This window comes from Hypanus sabinus, chromosome 1, assembly GCF_030144855.1.
Source record: "Hypanus sabinus isolate sHypSab1 chromosome 1, sHypSab1.hap1, whole genome shotgun sequence".
Lineage (NCBI taxonomy): Eukaryota > Metazoa > Chordata > Chondrichthyes > Myliobatiformes > Dasyatidae > Hypanus > Hypanus sabinus.
The window spans coordinates 129,319,358-129,343,648 of NC_082706.1; the positions used below are offsets into that span (position 1 = coordinate 129,319,358).

The 24,291-nt window shown below is 41.6% G+C and overlaps 1 protein-coding gene across 2 annotated transcripts in view; it reads left to right on the forward strand.

Moving 5' to 3' along the window:
• rab31 (RAB31, member RAS oncogene family) overlaps positions 1–18,982 on the forward strand; it is a 109,695-nt gene extending 90,713 nt beyond the window's left edge. The window contains exons 7-8 of one of the 2 annotated variants that reach the window (XR_009513386.1): positions 9,088–9,192; positions 14,987–18,982. Coding sequence is in view for 1 of the 2 variants with exons in the window: in XM_059976304.1 (XP_059832287.1) it covers positions 14,987–15,084 (98 nt within the window). In the remaining variant the exon portion in view is untranslated. The remainder of the gene's footprint in view (positions 1–9,087; positions 9,193–14,986) is intronic. The other variant, XM_059976304.1, reaches the window with a different exon arrangement.
• The last annotated feature ends 5,309 nt before the right edge of the window (positions 18,983–24,291 follow it).

Sequence of the window (24,291 nt, forward strand, 5' to 3'; positions counted from 1 at the left end):
GTGCTTCTCCTTATAGATGCTGCCTAGTCTGTTGTGTTCCTCCAGCATTTTGTGTGTGTTGAGTGAACTCGGCCTTTTCTCCTTGGAGTGAAGGAGGATGAGAGGTGACCTGATGGTGTACAAGATGATGAGAGGTATTGATCGTGTGGATAGTCAGAGGCTTTTTCCTAGGACTGAAATGGTTGCCACAAGAGGACACAGGTTTAAGCTGCTGGGGAGTCAGTACAGAGGAGATGTGGGGGGTAAGTTTTTTATTCAGAGAGTGGTGAGTGTGTGGAATAGGCTGCCGGCAACGGTGGTGGAGGCAGATATGATAGGGTCTTTTAAGAGACTTTTAGATAGGTACATGGAGCTTAGTAAAATAGAGGGCTGTAGGTAAGCCTAGCAATTTCTAAGGTAGGGACATGTTCGGCACAACTTTGTGGGCCAAAGGGCCTGTATTGTGCTGTGGGTTTTCTATGTTTCTATGGATCTCCCCTCAGCCTCTGCCATTCCAGAACAAACAAATAAAGTTTGTCCAATCCCCCAAGTATACTATGATACTGTATGAACTATTGCAAATAATTATGCTGTCAAGGAAGTCTGGTTTAAATTTGTCAGAGTTTGCTTCTTATTGTGGTTAGGTATCATTCCGGTTTGGCTTGCTGTCCCTCATGTATCGTGTAAGTCTGACCATTGCCAGCTCTCTGTTTTTGTATTGCCGAACGGGTACATGAAAGAAAATATACTCCACCAGACAAAGTAACTGCAGTTTCAGTAACCACAATAAATCAGTGCTGAGTCAGCAAGCAGGCAGGTTGATGGAAAGGCAAAATAACTTGATAACTGCTCAGTCACTGTCATAGATGAGCTAAGTGTCATAGATAAGATAAGTAGCACAACAGTTTTCCTGCCAGTAGTGAACCAAGTGGACTTTTACAAAAGTCCATTAGCTTCATGGTTCCTATTACGGCTGATTTGCTGAACTTCCACAGCTGCTCTGGAGGGATTCGGACTTGTTCTTCTTGGTCAGGGGCCCAGGAACCTGGCTGCTAGTACAACTACAGTTACTCTCCACTACACCTTTACTTGTTGCTACCAGCCACTGTGAACCTTCAATAGTACAGCCCATGATGTAGTGCTGACTTGATAAATCTAACCCAGTCCACAAGCCTCCATTTCTCTTCATCCTGTGCCTATGTAAGGTTTTCTTATAAATCTCCCTGATGTGCCTGCGGCAACCCGTCACCCTGGTGGTGCATTCCAGGCATGTGCTGCACTCTTCGTTGGGGGGTGGAGAAAAGCTCACCTCTGACACCTCCCCTAGATTTTCCACCGCTCATCTTAAAAGCATGTCCTCTGGTATTAGCCATTGCCACCCTGAGAAAAAGGTGCTGGCTTACCTCTTATAATCTTAAACACCTCTATCATCCTTTGCACCAAGGAGAGGAGCCCTAGCTCACTCAACCTATTCTCATAAGATATATTCTTTAGTCCAGGCAGTATCCTGGTAAATATTTGTTTATGTAGCAGTACAGAGCAGAGTAGGCTCTTCAGCCATGCCATGCCAGCAACCTCCTCCAAACCCGATTAACCCTAACCTAGCCATGAGACAATTTACAACGACCAGTTAATCTACCCAATATGTCTTTGGACTGTGGATGGAAACCAAAGTGCTCAGAGAAGTCCCTTGTGTTCCACGAGGAAGATGTACTGGGACTCCTTACAGAACAGCGCTGGAATTGAACTCTGGACTCCAGAATGCTTTGAGCTGTAATAGCGTCGCACTAACTGCTATGTTATCATGTAGTAATATCAGGATGTTGAGACTGGCACTTTAGTTTCAGCCATGAAAAGACTGATAGCTCAATAACTGAAGCATATTTTCATCATGAAAATGGCCTGAAAGGAAACTGCTGGAGGAACTCAGTGGGTCAGGCAGCATCTGTGGGGTCAATGGGATGGATGACACTTTGAGTCCAGATCCTGCATCAGTACTGAAAACATTAAGGGAGTGAGAGCAAATTCAAAGTGATGAGGCAGGATAGGTCGATCCAGGTGAGGAGTGGTTGGTGGATAGATGGAACCCAATGGGGAAGGAGTGACAGAGAATGTTCCCATTTTGGCATGCATCCCTGCATTACCTGGTTCCATGCACCACCTTTCTAATCAGTTTCCTTCATCTGTATGCCTTTGTTATCTCCCCCTTTCATCCTCCAGCCTATGTCACTATCTCTACCCTTCCCTCCATCCATCACAGGACTCATCTTCACTTGAACCCATATTGCAACCATCTCCTGTCTCACCCCTGGCCCTCACGCCTTTATACTGGCTATCTTTCCCCATGGTTATAAGATAATGAATTAGTTCCCTGGTACATAATTGGACTCTTGACCTTACAATGTACCTCATTATGATCTTGTACCTCATTGTTTACCTGCACTGCGATTTCTCTGTAGTTTTTACACTGTATTCTGCAGTGTTATTATTTTAACTTGTTCTATCTCAGTGCACTGTTTACTGATGCAAGACAAGATCTATCCTCTTACTCAGTACACGTCACAATTCCAGTCCATGCTCAGTCTGATGCAGAGTCTCGACTGGAAATTCCGACCATCCCTTTGCTTCCACAGGGGATGCCTGAACCATCAAGTTGCTTCAGCAGTTTATTCGCTCCAGATCCCGGCATCTGCAGTCTCTTGTGTTCTCTGTGTAAAGGGCCACAAGCCTTTAAGATCAGCTGAAGAGAACTGAAAGCTGCATTGTACAGAGATACGTCAGTGCATGCAGCTCAGCGACGGTTCAATCCTGAGCCAGGACATTGTGTGTGTGGAGTTCTCACACACTCCCTGTGACTGCTTTCATTTTCCTCAGGTGTTTTGGTATCTCACAATTCCTGAAGACATGCTGGTAGATTAATTGACAACTGTAAATCAAGTCAAGTCACCTTTATTGTCATTTTGACCATAACTGCTGGTACAGTACAAAGTGAAAATGAGACAACGTTTTTCAGGACCATGGGTGTTACATGACACAGTACAAAAACTAGACTGAACTACGTAAAAAAAACAACACAGAGAAAGCTACACTAGACTACAGACCTACCTAGGACTGCATAAAATGCACAAAACAGTACAGGCATTACAATAAATAATAAACATGACAATAGGGCAGTAAGGTGTCAGTCCAGGCCCTGGATATTGAGCAGTCTGATAGCTTGGGGGAAGAAACTGTTACATGGTCCGGTCATGAGAGCCTGAATGCTTTGGTGCCTGAATGCTTCAGATGGCAGGAGGGAGAAGAGTTTATATGAGAGGTGCATGGGGTCCTTCATAATGCTGTTTGCTTTGCGAATGCAGCATGTAGTGTAAATGTCCGTGATGGCGGGAAGAGAGACCCCGAAGGTCTTCTCAGCTGACCTCACTATCCGCTGCAGGGTCTTGCGATCCGAGATGGTGCAATTTCCGAACCAGGCAGTGATGCAGCTGCTCAGGATGCTCTCAGTACAACCTCTGTAGAACGTGATGAGGATGGGGGGGTTGGGAGATGGACTTTCCTTGGCCTTCGCAGAAAGTAGGGACACTGCTGGGCTTTCTTTGCTATGGAGCTGGTGTTGAGGGACCAGGTGAGATTCTCCGCCAGGTGAACACCAAGAAATTTGGTGCTCTTAACCATCTCTACCAAGGAGCCATTGATGTTCAGCGGGGAGTGGTCGCTCTGTGCCCTCTTGAAGTCAACAACCATCTCTTTTGTTTTGTTCACATTCAGAGACAGGTTGTTGGCTCTGCACCAGTCCGTCAGCTGCTGCACCTCTTCTCTGTAAGCTGACTCGTCGTTCTTGCTGATGAGACCCATCACGATCATGTCATCGGCAAACTTGATGATGTGGTTTGAGCTGTGTGTTGTTGTGGGTCAGCAGAGTGAACAGCAGTGGACTGAGCACACAGCCCTGGGGGCCCCCATGCTCAGTGTGATGGTGTTGGAGATGCTGCTCCCGATCTGGACTGACTGAGGTCTCCCAGTCAGGAAGTCTAGGATCCAGTTGCAGAGGGAGTTCAGGGCCCAGTAGGCTCAGCTTTCCAATCAGTTTCTGAGGGATGATTGTGTTGAATGCTGAACTGAAGTCTATGAACAGCATCCGAACATATGTGTCTTTTTTGTCCAGGTGTGTTAGGGCCAGGTGGAGGGTAATGGCAATGGTGCCATCTGCTGAACGGTGGGACGGTACGCAAACTGCAGGGGGTCCAGTGAGGGGGGCAGCGGGGTCTTGATGTGCCTCGTGACGAGCCTCTCGAAACACTTCATGATGATGGATGTGAGTGCAATGGGACGGTAGTCATTTAGGCAGGACACTGAAGACTTCTTCGGCACGGGGACGATGGTGGTGGCCTTGAAGCACGTTGAAACGGTGGCGCTGCTCAGGGAGATGTTGAAGATGTTAGTGAGAACATCTGCTAGAGAACCATTGCTATCCCATTACCATCATGGCACCTTGGAGCGCTTGAAAGATGAGCTCTCTATCCAGGAGAAACCCACTGGTCTCAAGCTGATCACTCTGGCCCTCTGAATTGATAAGCGTCTGATGGAATAGCCTCCAGATCATCAGCCAGAACCCCAGAGCCATTCCAGGCTGCAGGGCACTCATCATCAATGTTTTGGGAACCCATGCTGGTAGGGAGAGCTCCTTAACCCCCTACCCCCTCCATAGAATGTAATCATCAGTAGTGAAATGTCTTTTGTGCTTTCTGTGGAGCAGCTGACCACCCATTCATCAAATGCCCACTGCTTTCAGGAAAATGACACCACCAGGTAGAGCTGACAGGCTTTCTATCTAGTAAACTATAAACTCCCCCGGCCTCTCATTCCAGCACTGCAGCCTGACTCACTCTCTCTGCCCTCCTCCACATCTCAATGACTCTATGTACACAGGAGATCCCTGCGCAGCTGGCAACTTTTTGAACTGTGTCTGTGTGCGCATCTTGGATTCCCTACTGAGCTTGTCTTGCACCCCTTCTGCATCACTGCCATGATGGATGCCCCTTGGGGTCAGGGATGGCTGGGGCATATGAGCATCGGAAAGCAGCGCGAGTTCATCATCGACTCAATCAATACTTCTCTCATCTGGGGTACTCCTGGCTGTTCACTTTGCCAGGTCATCTGGTTCACTGCTGAGTTGGGGACTCATCTGCCGGACCATCTGCCTGCAACCTCAATTGACTTCACCCAGTAAATCTATGGAGTTGGAGGAATCTTTTCACCAAATTCCCACAGCAATACCACAACTTGGCAATCACCTTCAATAAAAGGAAAGCCAACATCCTGCTGCCTTGCAGACCAAATGATTGTGCAGTCAACCTCAGACTGGGTACCACCCCTCTCCGAAGTCAACTGTTCTCCTTCTCTCCTCCAGAGGCCAAAGCCATGGCCACATATCTTCACTCAACTACTTTCTTCCATGGTCTTTCACTATCAGTTTCCCAGCTCTTTACTTCGCTCTCCCCCCTTCCCCCCAGATTCACCTATCACCTACCACCTTGTACTTCCTCCTTTCCTTACCCCACCTTCTTACTCTGACTATTTCCAGTCGCGATGAAGAGTCTCAGTCTGAAACATTGACTGTGTACTCTTTTCCATATGGAAAAGAATATGTTGCCTATGCTGCCTGGCCTGCTGAGTTCCTCCACTATTTTGTGTGTTTTGCTTGGATTTCCAACAGCTGCAGACTTTCTCTTGTTTGTGATAATGATTCTGTTTCTAAATGGGAGTAGTTTGCTAGGAGCCTACTTGGGCGTGAAGGGACAGGGATAGGACTGGTGTGTGAGCTGACATTCAAAGAAGATCATAATTGGCTTCATAGCTGAGGGAATGAATGTTTTGAGTTCCCAATCCAGATCATGAAAGTGTTGGAAGAACTTGGAAAAACAAACAAAAATTGCAGATGCTGGAAATCTAAAATGTAAAAAAGAAAATTCAGGAAGTACTCAGCACACCTGAGAGAAGAGAAACAGAGCTAAAGTTTCACGTCAAACCCAGACCTGAAGTATTAAAAAGTTCAAATTTAATGTCATGTCACTGTATATACATACGACCAAATGAGACAGTGTTCTTCTGGACCAGGGTGCACCCACATACGTATAGCACACACAGCACACAAAATAAGATGACCACAAATAAGTTAATAAAACACAACTTAAAATGCATTTAGTACATAGCTCGCTGTCCTAGTGATGAGATGTTGGTGGTGGCAGGGTATTTACTAGTCTTATAGCCTGCGGGAAGAAGCTATTATCCAGTCTCACAGTCCTCAACCTGATGCTCCTCCAGCTCCATCCTGATCATAATGGATCAAAGAGATTGTAGGATAGGTGGTAGTGATCTTCAACAATGCTTCAGGTTGTTTGTGTTCAACACTCCCGGTAAATGTCACAAATGTTTGGAAGGGAGACCCTGTTGATCTTCTTGGCAGTTTTTACTGTTCTCTGTAGGGTCTTGATGTCTGGTGCCTTGCAGTTTCCATCCCACACAGCGATGCAACCAGACAGGACACTCTTGATGGTGCTCCTGCAGTAGTTGTTCAGATGGGGGCATGGAGTCTAGCATGCATCATTCTTCTCAGAAAGTATAAATGCAGCTGTTACTTCTTGACTGATGAGAAGGTGTTATGGTTTCAGGTTGGATCGTCCGTTATGTGCACACTAAGGAACTTGGTGCAGTTCACTCTCTCCAGGGCAGAGACTTTGATGTGCAATGGAGAGTAGTTGGCCTGAGACTTCCTGAAGTCCACAATCATCTCTTTTGTCTTGTCCATGGAAATCAACTGCTTGCTATTGTCTTTTGAAGTCTCTCTCTCTAGACAATCCTAGTTTCACCCTTTTCAGAGCTTTACTAAACTGCTGTTTGTCAGAGCTGTATTCCTCTCTGTTTCCAGACCTGTAGGTGTGATCCTTTGCAGATCTGAGAGCCCTCAACTCCTTGGTGAATCACAAGTTGCCATTGTTATACTTCAGAATGATCTTTTTAGAAAGGCATACTGTATATCTTCACAGAAGGATATGAATGATGTTACAGTGTCAGCATATTTGTCAATACTGCTACACCAACCTTCCATGGCCTACCATTCCATGGAACTTGAGCAGTCTCTCAGCCTTCCAGCAGACCATCACCATCTGCTGGTCCTAGTTCCAGTTTGCATTTATAGCTGGGAACAAGCATGATAATAGCCTGGTCAGAGTTGCCAAGGGGAACCCGGGGAAAATGACAGAATACCCCTTTAATATTGGAATAGGTCTTACATTTTGTGCTCATGTAGGACAACAAATCATCTGGTGGTATTTGGGCAGATCATGTTTCATGCTACAATGGTTAAAATTCCCCGTTATAAAAATGACAGTATTGGGAGATTTATTTTCCAACCAACAACCATTGTGTAGATTGAACATTCGCATGAGGGGAAATGTAAGTATTGACCAAGATAACAGAGTGAAGTTCCCTAGGAAGGTAGCATGGTTTACAGTGAATGAAGCGAGAAACACATGACCTCAAGAGGAATTGCCCATTGCAAGTGGGCATTGCCGGTGAGGCCAACATTTAATGACCATCCTTAATGGCCTTCGAGTTGGTGATGAGTCACCTCATCTAAATTCTGTACTGTGGCTTTTTAGAGTTACTTACATGGGGTGGAATTGCACATACACAGAGAAGGTCTGTACATTTATCCCCTGAAAGACATTCGTGACCAGATGGAGTTTTGCAACAATCCACTATTTTATGGTCACCATGACTGATGATAATTTTTTGTTCCAGATTATTTAGCTGATTTTAAATTCTTCTTTGAGGTTTGAACTGGTAATTAATGCTGGCCTGTGGGTTGTTCATTCAGCGAAATAAAAACATGGGTCTTTTCTTTTAAACTTTAGTCTTCCGTTTTCTCTGAGGTTTGTTACTGTCCCAGAATCTTTCTCTCTTATTCATTCACTGTTAGTGGAGGATGGGCTGTTGCTTAAACCAACAAAGTACTTTGTTAAACAAAAAAGAGATATGTACAGAACATGCAGCATTTTTTGAAACCACAATGCTACAGTCAGAGAGCCTCTGAGCTGTTCGCTCCTGAGCATTCTAATAGTACCGTGGGTATGGTGATGTTGTGGTTAGGTTACTGAACAAACAATCAGAGTTCCAATATACTGTAGATTTGAATGCTACTGCAGCAGATGGGAAGTTTAAAACATAGTAATTAAATAAACGTGCAATTTTGGGGGAAAAAAAAAAGAAGAGAATGCTGGTAACCTTGGAACTATTCGGTTGTGGTAAAAACCCATCTGGCAACCTAATGTACTTCTGGGGAGGAAATTTGTCATCCTTAACTGGTCTGGCCAATGCAAGACTGTTGACCCATCAGTGTGACTGATTTGCTAAAGCCCCTCTGAGTTCAGGAATAACCTACATATGGATTTAAAGTGAGTATTGTTACAACTGATGAATATAAACAAAATGTTGCAAAAGCACTTCTTGGAACAGTTTTAAAGTGGTACCAATTGATATTAGATACGTTACACCACTTTCCTTTGCTAATGTATAGGAGTAGAGGGAAAGCCCATTTCCTGTGAATTTTACAAAGAAGAAGCAAAATTCCATGACAATATGATGTAGAGCATTCTGACTGGTTCCATCACTGCCTGGTACAGATGCTCCAATGTGCAGGATCAAAAAGAGATTGCTGACGGTTATAGACTTAGCTAGCTCCACAAGCCATCACACCATGTAGCTCACTTTCAAAAGATGGTGCCTCAAGAAGGGGGCATCCATTATTAACAACCCTCACCACCCAGGACACGCCCTCTTCTCAATGCTGCCATCAGGGAGGAGGTACAAGAGCCTAAAGGTGCACACTCAATGTTTCAAGAAAGTTTTTTCCTCTGCCATCAGATCTCTGAGTAGTCCATGAACCCATGAGTATTACCTCACTACTCCTCTTTAGCACTTTATTAAGTTACAATAAGAAATAAATAAATAGTATTTTTGAATGTCTTGCACTGTAGCGCTGCCACAAAGCAACAAATTTCACAACTGTGATAATAAACTTGATTCTTATTTTGTTTGGGTCAATAGACACTTCTTCCTCAAATTCGGAATGACCTTCTACATCGTCATCACTGTATGGGCCTGACCTTTGTCTCCTCATCACACTTTCTCCAATCCTAGGAAAAATTACTGGTAACTTAAGCTAACTAAGTACTTTATTAAGTAGATTTTACAGAAAACATGCGGCATTTCTCTATTATGATCAAAGTTCAAAGTACATATGTCACCTTGTATAACCCTGAGATTCATTTTCATGTGGGCATTCACAGTAGATACAAAGAAACATAATAGAATCAGTGAAAGACTGCACTCAATAAAATGGACAAACACCAATATGCAAAAGACAAACTCTGTAACTACAAAAAAAAGGAGGAAATCAAGTTCAAATTAAATTATTCAACCATAGCATGAATATAGCCAAATGAAAGTGTACTCCTCCAGCAAACAACATTACCAACAACACAGAGCACATATGATTATGAAAGCATACAGTCACAAAAAAATACTGTAGCCTAAGTCCCTGAATTAATAGTAATAATAAGTAAATGAGAAATAAAAATAGAGAACACGAGATGGAGAGGCTTGAAAGTGAGTGCATAGGTTGTGGGAACAGTTCAGTGATGGGGTGAGTGAAGTGGTAGCTTCTGGTTCAAGAACCTGATGCTTACGAAGTAATAACTGTACCTGAACCTGGTTCTGAACTGTACCTGATTCTGAGGTTCCTTTATCTAATTCCTTTTGGCAGCAGCAAGAAGAGAGCATAGGCTGGATTGAGGGGATCCTTGATGGTAGATGCTGCTTTCCTGTAACAGCCCTCCATGTAGATGTGCTCAATGATGGGGAGCATTGGGCTCTATCCGTTACTTTCAGTGGGCTCTTCTGTTCAAGGGCATTGGTGTTTGCAAATCAGGCTGTGACGTAAGTCGTCAATGTACTCTCCACTGCACAGCTATAGAAGTTTGTCAAAGTTTTAGATGACGTGCTGAATCTTTGCAAACTTCTAAGAAAATAGAAGTGTAATAGCACTTTTGGGACAAGAGTATAAAGCGAATGGAGCAGGGGGCACATACAACATGCTGGAGGAACTTAGCACATCAGGTAGTAACCATGGGAATGAGCAAACAGTGGACATTTCAGGCCGAGACTCTTCTTCAAGACTGGAAATAAAAACACTGGGGAGAAGGGCAAGGAAGACAGCTAGAAGGTGACAGGTGAAGCCAGGTGGGTGAGAAAGGTAAAGGGCTGGAGAGGAAGGGATCTGATAGGAGAGGAGAGTGGATCATAGAAGAAAGGGAAGGACTGAGATGGCCTGTTCCCATGCTGTAATTGTTATATGGTTATACGGTAGCACTTTGGCTGCTTGTAGGGTTAACTGTGGGAGGGAAATTAGTAAGGAGGGACTTATGGACAAGGGGATCATAGAGTGATCTCTGCAGAAGGCGGAGAGTGAGGAGAAGGTAAAGATGTGTTTCATGGTAAGGTCCCTTTGCAGATGTCGGAAGTTGTAGGGAATGATGTGTTGGATGCAGAGGTTCATGAGGTAAGGACAAGAGGAACTCTATCACTATTAAGGCAGCAGGAAGATGGACTGAGCATGGAAATGCGGGAAATGGGGGAGATGTGGGTGAGGGCAGTATCAATCGTGTCCTGTTCTTTGAACAAGGAAGACATCTCTGATGTTCTGGAAGGGAAAGCCTCTTCCTGGAAACAGATGCTGCAGAAATAAGGGAACTGAGAAAAGAGAATGGAATTTTTACAGTAGATAGCGTGGGGGTGGTGGGGTATGGTCAAGATAACCATGGGAATGGGTAGGTTTATAAAAGATGTTGGTAGAAAGTTTGTCTCCAGAGGTGGAGACCAAGAGATTAAGAAAGGGGTGACAGGGATCAGAGATGGACCAAGTGAATTTAAGGGCAGGGTGGAAGTTGGAGGCAAAATTGATGAAATTGTCGAGCTCAGCATGGATACATGAAGCAGCATCAATGCATTTGTCAAAATGTAAGAAGGAAGAAATTGGAGAGCATTACCAGGGAAGGCTTGGAGCATGGACTGTTCCACATATTCAACAAAAAGGTGGGCATGGCTGGGGGCCATGTGAGTGCTCACAGCTACACCCTGAGTTTAGAGAAAGAACTTGTTGAAGGGAAGGACCAGTTCCACCAGACGGAGGTGGTGGTGGGGAACTGGTCAGGTCTGTTGTTGAGAAAGAAGCAGAGAGCTTTATGGTCTTCATGATGAGGGATAGAATTGTATAGGTACTGGACATCCATTCTGAAAATGATGCGATTGACGTATTGACAATTGTTGAGGAGATCAATTGCGTGTGAGTTGTTGCAGATATAGGTAGCAAGGGACAGAGCCAAAGGGGATAAATGAAGTTCAGGTGTGCAGTGAGGCAGCAACAGTGGGCCTACCCTCACAGCCATGCTTGTGAATCTTCAGTAGGAGCTATAAATGAGCAGTGTAGCTGAGTTGATGAGGTTACTGGTGGTGTCGTCCGAAGTGGGGTCTTTTTCAAGGGGTAAGTAGGGTAAGTAAGAGTTGTGCCCTTGCCTCAGCGAGGCAGAGGTCAATCCGGCAGACTACAACTGTCTGTGGGTTTCATTGTGAGCCTGGGATTGCTGCAGGAGTACCAAGGGCACAACTTTCAGAAATGTTAAGCTTTGAAGAGGGGAGAGGAGTGCTGAGCCAGTTGATGTCTCATCAGCAATTAGAAATGAAAGGATCCAGAGCAGGCAGAAAACCAGAGAAGTATGCCCAAGAAAAGGAGGGTTGGAGATGGGAGAAGAGGTCATCAGTCCTGGGCGGGGAGTGCTTGCCAAGAAGTGGGCTCATAGACAGAGACGACAGAAGAAAAGCATGGCACCCTGGACTGTACGTATCTGCAATGACCTTGATGCCAAATTCAACTGATCCCTGCATAGGGTCTGTATCACTGCATTGCTTGCCTGTTCATTCATTGAATCATAGAGCAATAAAGCATGGATACAGGCCCTTTGGCCCAATGAGTCCATGTTAACCACTGTGTCCACCCAGTTAGCCTCAGTTTCCTGCATTCATCTCAGATTCTTCTGAGCCCTGCCCCTCCCAAATGCTTCTTAAATGATCCTGTTGGACACCTTTCAACTATTTCTTCGGGCAGCTTGTTCCATATCCTCACCCCCAATAAAAAGCTTGCTCATCAGGACCCTTTTACCCTAAATCTTTGCCCCTTAGAATTAGATTTTCCTAGCCTGAGGAAAAGACTGTTATTGTCCACCTCCTCTAAGCTTCTCATAGTGTTAAACATTTCTATAGCATCACAAGTCTTTCTCCTACTTTCCAAAGAATAAAGACTCAGCCTGGCCAACCCCTCCCTATAACTCAGGCCCTCTTGTCCTAGCAACATCCTTGCAAATCTTTTTTGTACTCATTCTAGTTTAGCTATGTCTCTCATATGATAGGTGACTAAAAGTCTGCATAGTACTCTGAAGTATGGCCTCACTAATGACTTGTACAACTGCAACTACTTTTTTGCAACTGTAACTGCAATGCCTCTACTTTCTGAGGAGGCTGAAGAGAGCTGGGCTTTGCACGTCCATACTCGCATTGTTCTACAGATGCACAGTAGAGGGCTGCATCATCACTTGGAACGGAAGCTGCACTGTGGTGTACAGGAAGGGTCTACAACGGGTAGCCTGGCATCAGTCTACCTGCCATTAAGGACATATATATAGAAAGGTGCCAGTAACATCATTAAGGATCCCACCTACCCTGCTCATGAATTATTTGTTCTACTCCCTTTAGGGAGGAGGTTAAGTAGCGTCCATGCTCAGACTACCAAACTCAAAAACAGTTATTTTTCCCAAGCGGTAAGGCTGATCAACACCTCCACCCACTAACTCCACCACTACTTTATTGTTTTATGGACATACAATCAATCTACATGTGTATAATCAGCTATCTTTTGTATTTATATTTATTGTGTTTTATTAATATTGTGTTTTTTTAATCTTTTGTGCATTTTTGTATTGCATCAGATCCGGAGTAACAATTATTATGTTCTCCTTTACACTTGTGTGCTGCAAATGACAATAAACAATCTTAAATCTTGAAAATAATGTCCTAATTCCTATAATCGGTTTAAGAATTGAGACATTATACTGTACCATGACTGATGAAGGCCTGTGTGCTAAATACATTTTTCAGCAGCCTGTGATGCTGCTTTCAATGAACGATGCATTTGTACTGCTAGGCCCCTCTGATCTATTATACCTCACTTTTGTAGTCCTACATTGGTTTGACTTTCCAAAATGCATCACCTCACATTTATCTGTATTGAAACCCATTTGCAAACTTTCACAAGACAAGGTTTCATTGTCACTAGAATCAAATTCAGAATCAGATTTATTATCACTGACATATGTCATGAAATTTGTTGTTTAGCAGCATTAATACAATGCAGTGTACTAAAATATTGTTTTGTAAGAAATATTTTTTAAAAATTAGTGCAGAAAGAGAACATAACAGTGAGGTAGTGTTCATGGACTGTTCAGAGAGGAAGAAGCTGTTCCTAAAGCATTGAGTGCGTGGCTGCTGTGCCTTCTTGCTGATGGTAGTATGTGAAGAGGGCATGTCCTGGATGGCAAGGGGCCCCAGTGATGGATGTCATCTTCTTGAGGCACCATCTTCTGAGATGCCCTTGCTGGTAGGAAGGTTTGATTCCGTGATGAAGCTGGCTGAGTTTACAATCCTCTGAAGCATTTTTTTCTGATCCTGTGTGATGATTCAACCCATCAACATGCTCTTCAGAAATTTGCTGGAGTCTTTGGTGACAGTGCCAACCTGACATTGGCCAGGGTTGGAATGCACACTGCAACCAGGATGGCAGCAGAAATCTTCCTTGTCTGGTAGAACAGATAATGCTTGACCGCCAGGTGTTCTAGGTTGGGTGAGCAGGTCTGAGACAGAACTGCCATGTCTGTGCACCACGATGAGTTAATCATGAAGCAAACACTGCTGCCACTGCCTTTACTGCTTGACACTGCCATCTGGTCCATGTGGTGAAGGTGAAGTCCTCAGAATGCTGGGGGTGAGCCATGTTTCTGTGAAGCAAAGTACACAGCCATCTCTCATGTGTCTCTGGTACTGCAGTCTTACTCTGAGTTCTTCAACTTATTCTGTACTGTACATTAACCAGGAGGATTGTAGGGAGTGGAGCTTCAGGGTCCTGTATTTCATTCTTGCCTGCAGTCCAACCCAGTGGCTGTGTTTTCTTTAAGGGAAACTACACTTGCTACCTTGGTGGTCTGCAGTCCAGACTCTGATTTTGACATTTGAGTGTTTTTTTAATATCTTAAAACAATGTTGCTTACTGAAGTTGTAACTTCAATGGTGTGATCAATGTAGTTGACTGTGACCGTTGACTTCAGTTATAGTATCCCTAAACAAGAAAATTTGATGATTTCCCTCAAGGCTGCACACAGAAGAGTCTCCACACTCAGGCACCATCTATATAATTATAATTTTGTGGATTCCATTAGTAATCAAATATTTAGGTAACTTGAGAAGTCTCAGCTTCTTTACAGCGTTATAAAGCAATTAGAAATTGTGGACTCACTTAAAAAAGCAAATTGGAATGTAAAATAATGGAAATAATTCAATATATTGTATGCAAGTATATTTTTAAGCTGAGTGTATCAAGTGTTATGTCCGTATACCATTGCAACAGACAGTTGTTGTCAGTGGAGAGCTTGCTGCCTTGAATAAAGGATGCTCTGCTCTACAGCTTCTTTATAAACAGTTTACATATGTGCTGTCCATCAGAATTCATGGATCATTGCTGTGTCACTCCAGCAAACACACAAAATCTGGGAGATGTTAAATGCATTTTTGCCATGTGTGACATGAGTGATCAGTAATGATCTCACTGGGCTTGTTTTTTCAGGTCAGCAAATTCCACCTCTGGATCCCTCTCAGATCAACAACAATGGAGCTTTCAAAGTTGGAAGGCACACGGTGCAATCAAGTAAGCGTTGCTGCTGAGTTTTGCTGGAGATCAAGGCCAAGCAGTATTAAATCATCATCCTCATACCAAGTAGCAGAATGGGGAAGAAAGAAAAAACAAAACTTTTTTTTTGTGTTATTGTTTGAATTACTTAATAGTCTCAAGGTTATCTCTCAGTTGTTGGATTGCTGGCTCTTTTCATTCTAACACACTGCTATTCCACTTTCATGAAATTCATTAGAGTAGGGAGTTCCACAGAGAGTCGATTCACTATGAATGCAAACATTAAAGTACTGGTTATTATTTTTGTTCAGCCTCTTTCGTCCTTAGATCTTTTTGGCCTTTATTTTTCCTTTATGAACGACACAGTGATTGATTTTTTTAAACCACTTTTCAAATATCCAGAAGTAAATTATGTTTTTGCTTGCTGTAACAAGTTCTCTGCCTGGCCCAAAGCTCTAAAGAGAAATGCTTTATCTGTAAGTTAGACCCTTTGATAAATACCACATTCATCAATTTCTAACTGATTGGAAAGGATTGAACTAATTTCCAAAGACCTGTGGAACACTGTAGAAGGCAGAAACTGATTGCAGTGTTCCTTTCATGTTCCACATTTTAAAATGTGTTATGTGCATGGTTATATGAAAGTTAAACTTTATAATAATCCCAGGGGATTACTTATGGAAAAAAAAATTGTTAATGGCAATGGACAATGAAGTCCAGAATGATCCAAAAACAGGACGGGTATTTACTGCTATCTGATTTCAACCAGGTAGTGAGCAGGCATACTGACCTTTGCAGCCAACTGAAGAAATGTGTCAGGATGTTTACTTCTCATTCGTGACTGATTCCTGTTCATGGAATAAAGGAAAGCCATGTCCTTTCTGCTGGTTGTAGGTATAAATAAGTTACTATATTCACTGATTATGCCCAGAAATGACTAGTTAATTCCTGTTAAGGATCAATGAGTGCAGGAGAGAGGTTGGGTAGATGGAATATAATGTTAATGAAAAGAGTCTTTATACAAATGTGTGAAATTACCAGGTCTTAATTAACAATACAATTGAAAGAACTAGAATAGTTTGGGTTTAAAATAATCTTTATGTAAACATGGCACACTCTAATGCCAAAGAGTTAAGATTAAAATTTTCACCTGTTTAATTTACATAATGTAGCTAAAGCAATAACTGTATGTATACAAGCATTATGTATACTGCTTTTCCAATTCATGCTCCGACCAGCCAGTCTTTATATTTGTACTTCCACTTTCATCATGAGGCATTATTATGGACCAGTGGAGTCTTTCTGCTGATTTTGTTCCAACTTGTGTTTAATCATGAAGATGCTATGTGCTGTGGACATGTATTTAAAACTGGATGAAACTTTGGAATAGTTATGTAAGCTTGTTTTTTTTTGCATCATTCTTCCTTGATCTATTAATTTCATTAACAAATTTTATTCACCTAGCAGTTTGTAAATCATTGTGTACAATATACAACCAGTATTTACTCTAAGGTGCAAAAACTCTCCTCCCTTTTCTTTGCAAATTCCATCAGCTTTTGCTAACCAGGCTAATGCAATTCAGAGATTGAAAAATTGCAATACCACCTACAGAATATCTGATCACTGGGAGCCATTGTGGAACAATTTTACCAAATATACTTCATTAATGAACTGCACAAAGCCTGAACCAGGAAATGCACATTAGAATTTGTTAATGTTTTAATATTAAAATAAAGAAGGGAAAGAGGGAAATGATAGAAAAAAATAAAGCCATCAATATACTTACAATTTTTAACAAAAGAATGTAATAATTTACTACTCTTACAAAAATGTTTCAATGACTTCAAGAAATTGTTTGGCAGTAATAACTGCCATTAAGTGGGATATTTAGACCAAAATTGGACAACACTTAGTATTTTTAAGATGAATTTATGTCCATGTTTCAATGATAAATATTTCATGCTATTCATTTTTGAATAAGGTGTCTTATGGCAATTGTAACTTCAGTGCAGATTATTAAGTAATACTGCACCTCAGCCAACAACTTAAGATTTTTGCACATATGTAAAGTAGTCCTTCATTTTATACTAAATAACAAAAAGCATTATGAACATCATAGTTGTTTGTACAGTAAATTATGGCCAAGTATTTTTGATACCCTTACATCTCCGATATTTCCCAACTATACCTCTATCCCTTTCTTTAAAAAGATTAATCAACACAACCAATCGGCAATTGGTTACGATACATGTAACATGTTACATTAATTGTGTTACTTAGTTTCAGTGCATCCCGGAATCAGTGGTCTACTGTAGAGGGGCCATTTAACCCATCATGTCCAAGCCAAACTGGTGAACTACATATACCTGTCTGGACACGCCCCCTGATGACTGCTGCTGTGGCTCCTCCCACAGACCCCTGTATAAAGGTGATGGAGGTCTGAGCCCGGCCTCTCTGTCTCCAGGATGTAGTGTAGTGGTCAATCACTGCTTGTTCCTTCTTCCAGTCAATAAAAGCCGATACCTCACTTTTACATCTCAGAGTGAGTTATTGATGGTGCATCACAAACATAAACAAGCCATTTGGGATTATCCCTGTTCTGTAGCTTCACATTGTAGTTACTCATCCAGTTCAGTGTGACGAAGATTTCTGTCTTTATCGTTCTTTCAGAAAATAAACTCTACGTTCCTACCACCCTCTGAATGAAAACCAAATTACATTTTCCCCTCTCAGCCTCCTACAAATTAACATCTCGGTCCCTTCATGTTGCACTCTTTCCTAAGGGACTAGATTAATTTTTCTGCTTGCTGTCATCGTGCATAGGATGGTTAATTTACCTTGGCCTTGTGCATCTTTTAAGGCTCTGTCAAATTATGACAAGCACATTTTTAACTTCTGCTTTCATTATGTTGAACAAGCTTCAGGATAAGAGATGGGTGAGTGAGGATTCTGGGAAAGACTTCTGTTGTTGTCCATTAGCAACTGAAGAGCTGTAGAACAGTTATTCTTATTCCTGACTGGGAATTCACCTAGGAAGAAATCTTCGTACTCCCCACAGTGGCACAACAGGAATGTTCCAATGCTTCTGCATTGCCTGCAGAAACCAGAAAGGTGAACAGCAGATTGCTAAAATAAACTAATTAAGTTTCATAGTTATTCAAAAACCTTGACATGACTCATTCAACATTAATGCAAATCAAATTATTTGTTTAGTATAAACTTGATGTCTGTAGGTGCTTCCTGGATGCAAATTGGTTGCCTCATTTCCTAAATTACAACAATGATTGCAAAGATATTTCAAGGGCAGTAAAGTGATTTTTTTTCTGAGGCACTTTTGTTGTGCAATTATTGAACATCTGCTGCCATTGATTTCTTTAATTATCCTGGTTTAATAAACACATAATCATTTATCACATAGGGTTTGAGAATGATTATTGAATTATTTCATTTTATGATGTCTGGTGTAACTTTCTGTATAAAAATGTCCCAACTAGATTTTGGTTTTGATGTAATCGTAATTATATAAATACTGCAAATGAATCCATATCGTTCACATGACTTTGGAAGTTGTAGCTACCATTGTAAAGGAAAATCTTTATAGCAATGTTGTGATTTATGGATGTATTTTAACATGAATCTACATCAGTAGGAACAGCATTGATTTGATGAATTGACACCATGGCAACAGTTTGGATATTTTGTCTTTCAAGTGCATCTCATTTTAGTGCCAAGTATATTTTAATATTTTTAGATTGGGCTGGCCCCATGTAGAACAAGCCAACTGAATGGGTACAATGTCTGTTATGCTCTCCACTAATACTGTATAGTGTGACTATAAGTATAGTGATGTGGCTTAAGAAATAATGCCTTTTTCACAAAGTAAGCAGTTTCAATGTACCTTTTAATAAACATTATTTCATAACAATCTAAAGTGTATATTTTGTTTCATTGCCCTCAATAGGTAATGAAGTCTTTATTGTACGGGAAGAAAATTGCAAATCATCCCACTGTTTCATGGATCATACTTTGTCTTTTTTTCGGGTTGTACGGATTGTTTTGGGGACAGCACAAGGAGCAGGTTAGGGATGAGGGAGAGTTAGAGGTCGGGGCACTAAATGAAGAGTCATGGAGCCTGTGTTGAGAGTCCAAGCCAGAACTCCACAGTCGAAGGTCAGTGATCCAGGTGGTTCGGTCAGCGGGTGCTGAGGAGGCCAGCGATGCTCGGGGTGGAGATCCATATCTGCAGAAGTCAGTGACGTGCCAGCTCACCAGGGTTGGAGGTTCATATGAGTCCAGAAGTCGAGGCCTGAAGGTCAAACCTGTGATCAGTATGTCTGAAGATGGAGGCCTGATGTCTGAGAGTCTGAGGCCAAGGACAGGAGGCTCATAGGCAGCCTGTCCTGGGGCTGTAGGCCCGTGTGTGTGGGAATGGATGGGAAGGTGGGACAAGTGCTTGTTTTGTTTTGATGTCTTCTTGTTACTGCTTGTACTATTCTGCTGGACATTGACAGCTTGGTGGGTTGGCACCAGTCGGTATGTGTGGTGACACTTGTGGGATGCCCCACCACATCTTGGATGGTTAATAAAGCCAATGCATATTTCACTGTATGTTTTGATGTACATGTGAGAAATGAATTTGAATCTGATCTGAAATATTGTAATACTTATAAATCCTTGATTACAATGCAGTCCCTATTTCAAAATAAAACTATAGTCTCTTGGAGGCAATTCAAAGGAATAATGGAACAGATTGATTACACTGACTCTTGACTGTCTTGGAAGGAGAAAAAATAGAAGAATTGGAATTGCTTTAGTATTGTCACCTGTACTGAGGTACAGTGAAATACTTTGTTTTGCATGGCATCCAGAGAGATAATTTCATTACACACTGCCTTTGAGGTATTACAAGGGAAAACAAGAGCAGAATGCAGAATAAAGTATCACAGTTACACAGCAAGTGCTGTGCAGGCAGACAGTAAGTTGCAAAGTCACCACAGGGTAGATCATCAGCTCAGGAGTCCATCTTATGCAAGGTGTCCGTTCAATAGTTTTATAACAGCAAGATAGAAGTTGTCCTTGAACATGGTGTACCGAAGTTAGATGACCTGTAAAAGAGATCAGGAAATTGAGAAAAAGAGTTTATCCAAAAAAAAATGCATTGTGGATATTTTCACTGTTAACGGATTATAAAGTCTTTACCTCTGTTGCTTTTGGTAGCAGTTGTCTGCAGAGCTCATAGCTGCGAACTAGGGGAAAGCAGTCAGAATCATTGAAAAAATCTCTCTTCAAGGAGGTCACAGAGAAACTGCAAGGTTGCCATGGAGATGAGAGGAAATCCAGCAAAGGTGAGTAAAAAGGGAAACACCTGCCTTCATTCAGTGTGTATGGCCACCCACCCCTTCCCTGCAATCATCAACAGTGACTACCAAGCTGTAGGTGTGGTCCCAAACACTGCAAGCCTCGATACCATACCTCTTGCAGAGACTGCAACATGATGTGAAATAATGCTGTTATTATGCATTAGGTCTGCACCCAGCAAAAGCTATGGCTGGCAAATACAGGGAGTAGTGCATTTGTGCCTGTTGAACCACCATGGGGCTTGCTCTTGGTGTTCTAATGAGTAATAAACAGGCCAAAGTTCAAAGTATATTTATTATCATAGTATGTATATGCCACCATATGTTATCCTGAGATTCATTTTCTTGCAGGCATTTACAGGGGGAAAAATTACATTAGAATTTGCAAAAGACTACATAAACAGACAAAGATTGACAAACACCAATATGCAAAAGAAGACAAGCTGGGCAAATTAACTGAGAACATGAAGAAGGGCCTCAGTCCCAATTGTCAACTGTTTGTTCATTTCAATAGATGCTGACTGACCTGCTGAGTTCCTCCAGCCTTTTGTGTGTGTTACTGAGAACATGGGTCTGTAAAGAGTTCATAGGTCATGGGATCAATTCAGAATTGTGGTGATTAACGTTTTCCATGCTGGTTCAGGATACTGATAGTTGTAGGATAATAATTGTTCCTGAACCTGATGGTGTGGGACCGAAGTACCTCCTGCCACATAGTAGTAGTGAGAAGAGGCACGATGTAGATGGTGGGGATCTTTGATGATGATGATGATGATGCTTTCTCATGGCAGCACTCCATGTAAATGTAATCAATAGGCTTTGCCTGTGGTGGACTGGATTGCGTCCACCACTTTCTGTAGCATTTTCCATTCTTGGGCATTGATATGTAACACCAAGGAATTTGAAGCTATGACCCTCTCTACCTGTGATCCCCTAATGAGAACTGGCTCATGGATATCCAGCTTCTTCCTCCTGGAGTTGATAACCATCTCTTTGGTTCTTCTGACATTGAGTGAGAGGTTGTTGTGGTACTATTGAACCATATTTTCAATCTTCCTTTCTCTATGGCAATTTTTCACAAGCTTTAATTCGGCCAACAAAAGTGGTGTATTTAAATGCTTAAATCTTCAACGTTAAATATTTAAAGTATCAATCAACAAACTTAAGTCATAGGTTGCAGCTTTGAAATCCAGTTTCTGCTAATCACAAAAGGACAACTGTAGAAGTGATGGCATCATTGGGGGTGTATGTGACACTGAGAACATGTAATATTGGGTACAATGAATGCTCCTGAATTAATTTCCAATTAATAACTGGTGTGATATACTTTGCTGAAAATGATTCTAACATGTCAGAATCAGAATCAGGTTTATTATCACAGAACTACACTCAGTGGCCACTTTATAGGTACAGGAGTGGAACCCAGTGTGCTCTTGGGCTGCTGTAGCCCCTCCACTTCGAGACTTGTTGTGTCGTACATTCAGAGATGCTCTACTGCACACCACTGTTGGAACAAGTAGTTCTTTGAGTTTCTATTGCCTTCCTGTCAGCTTGAACCAGTCTGGCCATTCTCTTCTGATGTCCATCATTAACAAAGCATTTTATGCCCATGTATCTGTCCCTCATTGGATGATTTTTTTTGTTTTTCTTACTATTCTCTGTAAATTCCAGAGAACATTCATTTGTGCATAAAAATCCCACGAGATCAGTAGTTTCTTAGACACCTTGTCTGGCACCAAAAATCATTCCATCGTCAAAATCACTTAGATCACATTCCTTATGCATTCTGATATTTGGTCTTGTTTTGTGGTAGCAGCGCAGTGCAAGGCGTAAAAAACTAAAATAAGTTACAATATAAAAAATAAGTGAATAGACAAGGAATAGCATGGTAGTGTTCATGGGCCATTCATAAATCTGATGGCAAAGAGGAAGAAAAAATTTGGTGTGAGTCTTCATTTCTCTGTACCTCTTCCCTGATAATAGCAATGAAAAGAGAGTGTATCCTGGATCTTGAAGGCCCTTAATGATGAATGCTGCTTTCCTGAGTCACCACCTTTTGAAGATGTCCATGACGGCAGGGAGGCTTATGCCCGTGATGGAGTTGCCTGAGTCTACAACCCTCAGCAGCCTCTTTAGATCTTGTACATTGCAGCTTCCATACCAAGAGGTATGGAGTTTGCAAAACGATGACAACTTATATATACACAATGGAGAATATCCTGACTAGTTGTATCACAGCCTGGTATAGACATACCAGTGCCGAAGAATGGAAAAGCCTACAAAAATTGGTAGATGCAGCCCACTCCATCACAGGCAAAGACCTCCCCACCTTTGAGCACATCTACAAGGAGCACGACCATAAAAAAGCATATCCATTATCAAGGACCCCCATCATCCAGGCCATGCTCTCTTCTCATTACTGCCAGCCGGAAGGATGTATAGGAGCCTTATAGGTTCCACACCATCAGATTTAGGAACACCCTTCAATGTCAGGCTTCTGAACCAGTGTGGATAATTTCATTCACCTCAACTCTGAACTGATTCCACAATTTATAAATTTACTTTCATAAGTCCATCAGACATTGGAGCAGAATTAGGCCACAATTTAATCTTGGCTGATTTATTATCCCTCTCAACCCCATTGTCCTGCCTTCTCTTCATAATCTTTGACATCTTTAATCAAGAACCTATCAATCTCCGCTTTATCTCTTGAATCAAGGACTCTACAATTTATGCTCAGTTCTATTTATTTATTTGTTTGCTTATGTATTTACTTACAGTTTATCTTCTTTTGCACATCAGTTGTTTATCAGTCTTTGTGTTTAAGTTTTCATGGATTCCATTGTATTTCCCAGTTCTACTTTGAATTCCTGCAAGAAAATGAATCACAAGTGAGTATCTGGTGATATTTATGTACTTTGATAATAAATTGGCTTTTACTTTGGCTTTTTTAATACAATCAGTCAAAATGCTCTCAACGGTACATCTTTAATAATTTGTTAGAGTCTTTAGTGACATACCAAAATATAATGTGTGATTTGGCCATTAAAATTGTAAATGAGTCCAGATTTTATGAATGCATATCCTTAGCAGGTTTTAGGTAACTTTACTCTGGGGCATCTACTTAAGTTCATTAGAATGCTATTTTGTGTACAAACAAGCGAATTTTCGAATGGCGCCTTTGTGAAACAACCTTCCTAGCATTTCAGAAAGATAAACTAATGTTGCTAACATCGACTCTTCCTGTTTTATAGGACAATCAGAATCAGGTTTCTTATCACCCGCATGTGACGTGAAATTTGTTAAGTAGGCAAACATTCAACATACAATTTACACTCCATGTTATGAAAGTAGACATAATTAAACCTAATTAGTTATTTCAAATACTCTTCATTAAGCTGCTTTATGACGTATTTTGCAGCATGCCATTTTCATTCTGGCATATGGAATTATTCCAATAGGATTTGTCAGTAGATTTCTTTCTGCTGTATCAGGAATCAAGCTAATTTCACAAACATCTCATATTCACATCCATTTAGATCACTTATTGAAGCATATATAACAATCTACAACATGATTTAGACAGTTTGAAGATTAGGCTGACTACTATAGGTCAATTTGTATATATATAGGTCAGAGGAAATTGTCACTCCAGCAGGGAAAGACTGAACAATGTACCACGATCTTGTATAGAATAAGCATCCAATAGTTTCAGAACATCAACATCCTCCAAGAACATGAAGCAAAGTATCTCATAACCTACCATGACAAAGACTCTCCACCATATTTTGGAATGGTTTTGGGATCATTTCTTTTCATGTTACATAGTTTGTGAATGATCTGGATGACTTTTTGATGGCTTTGTGGCCAAGTTTGTAGATGATA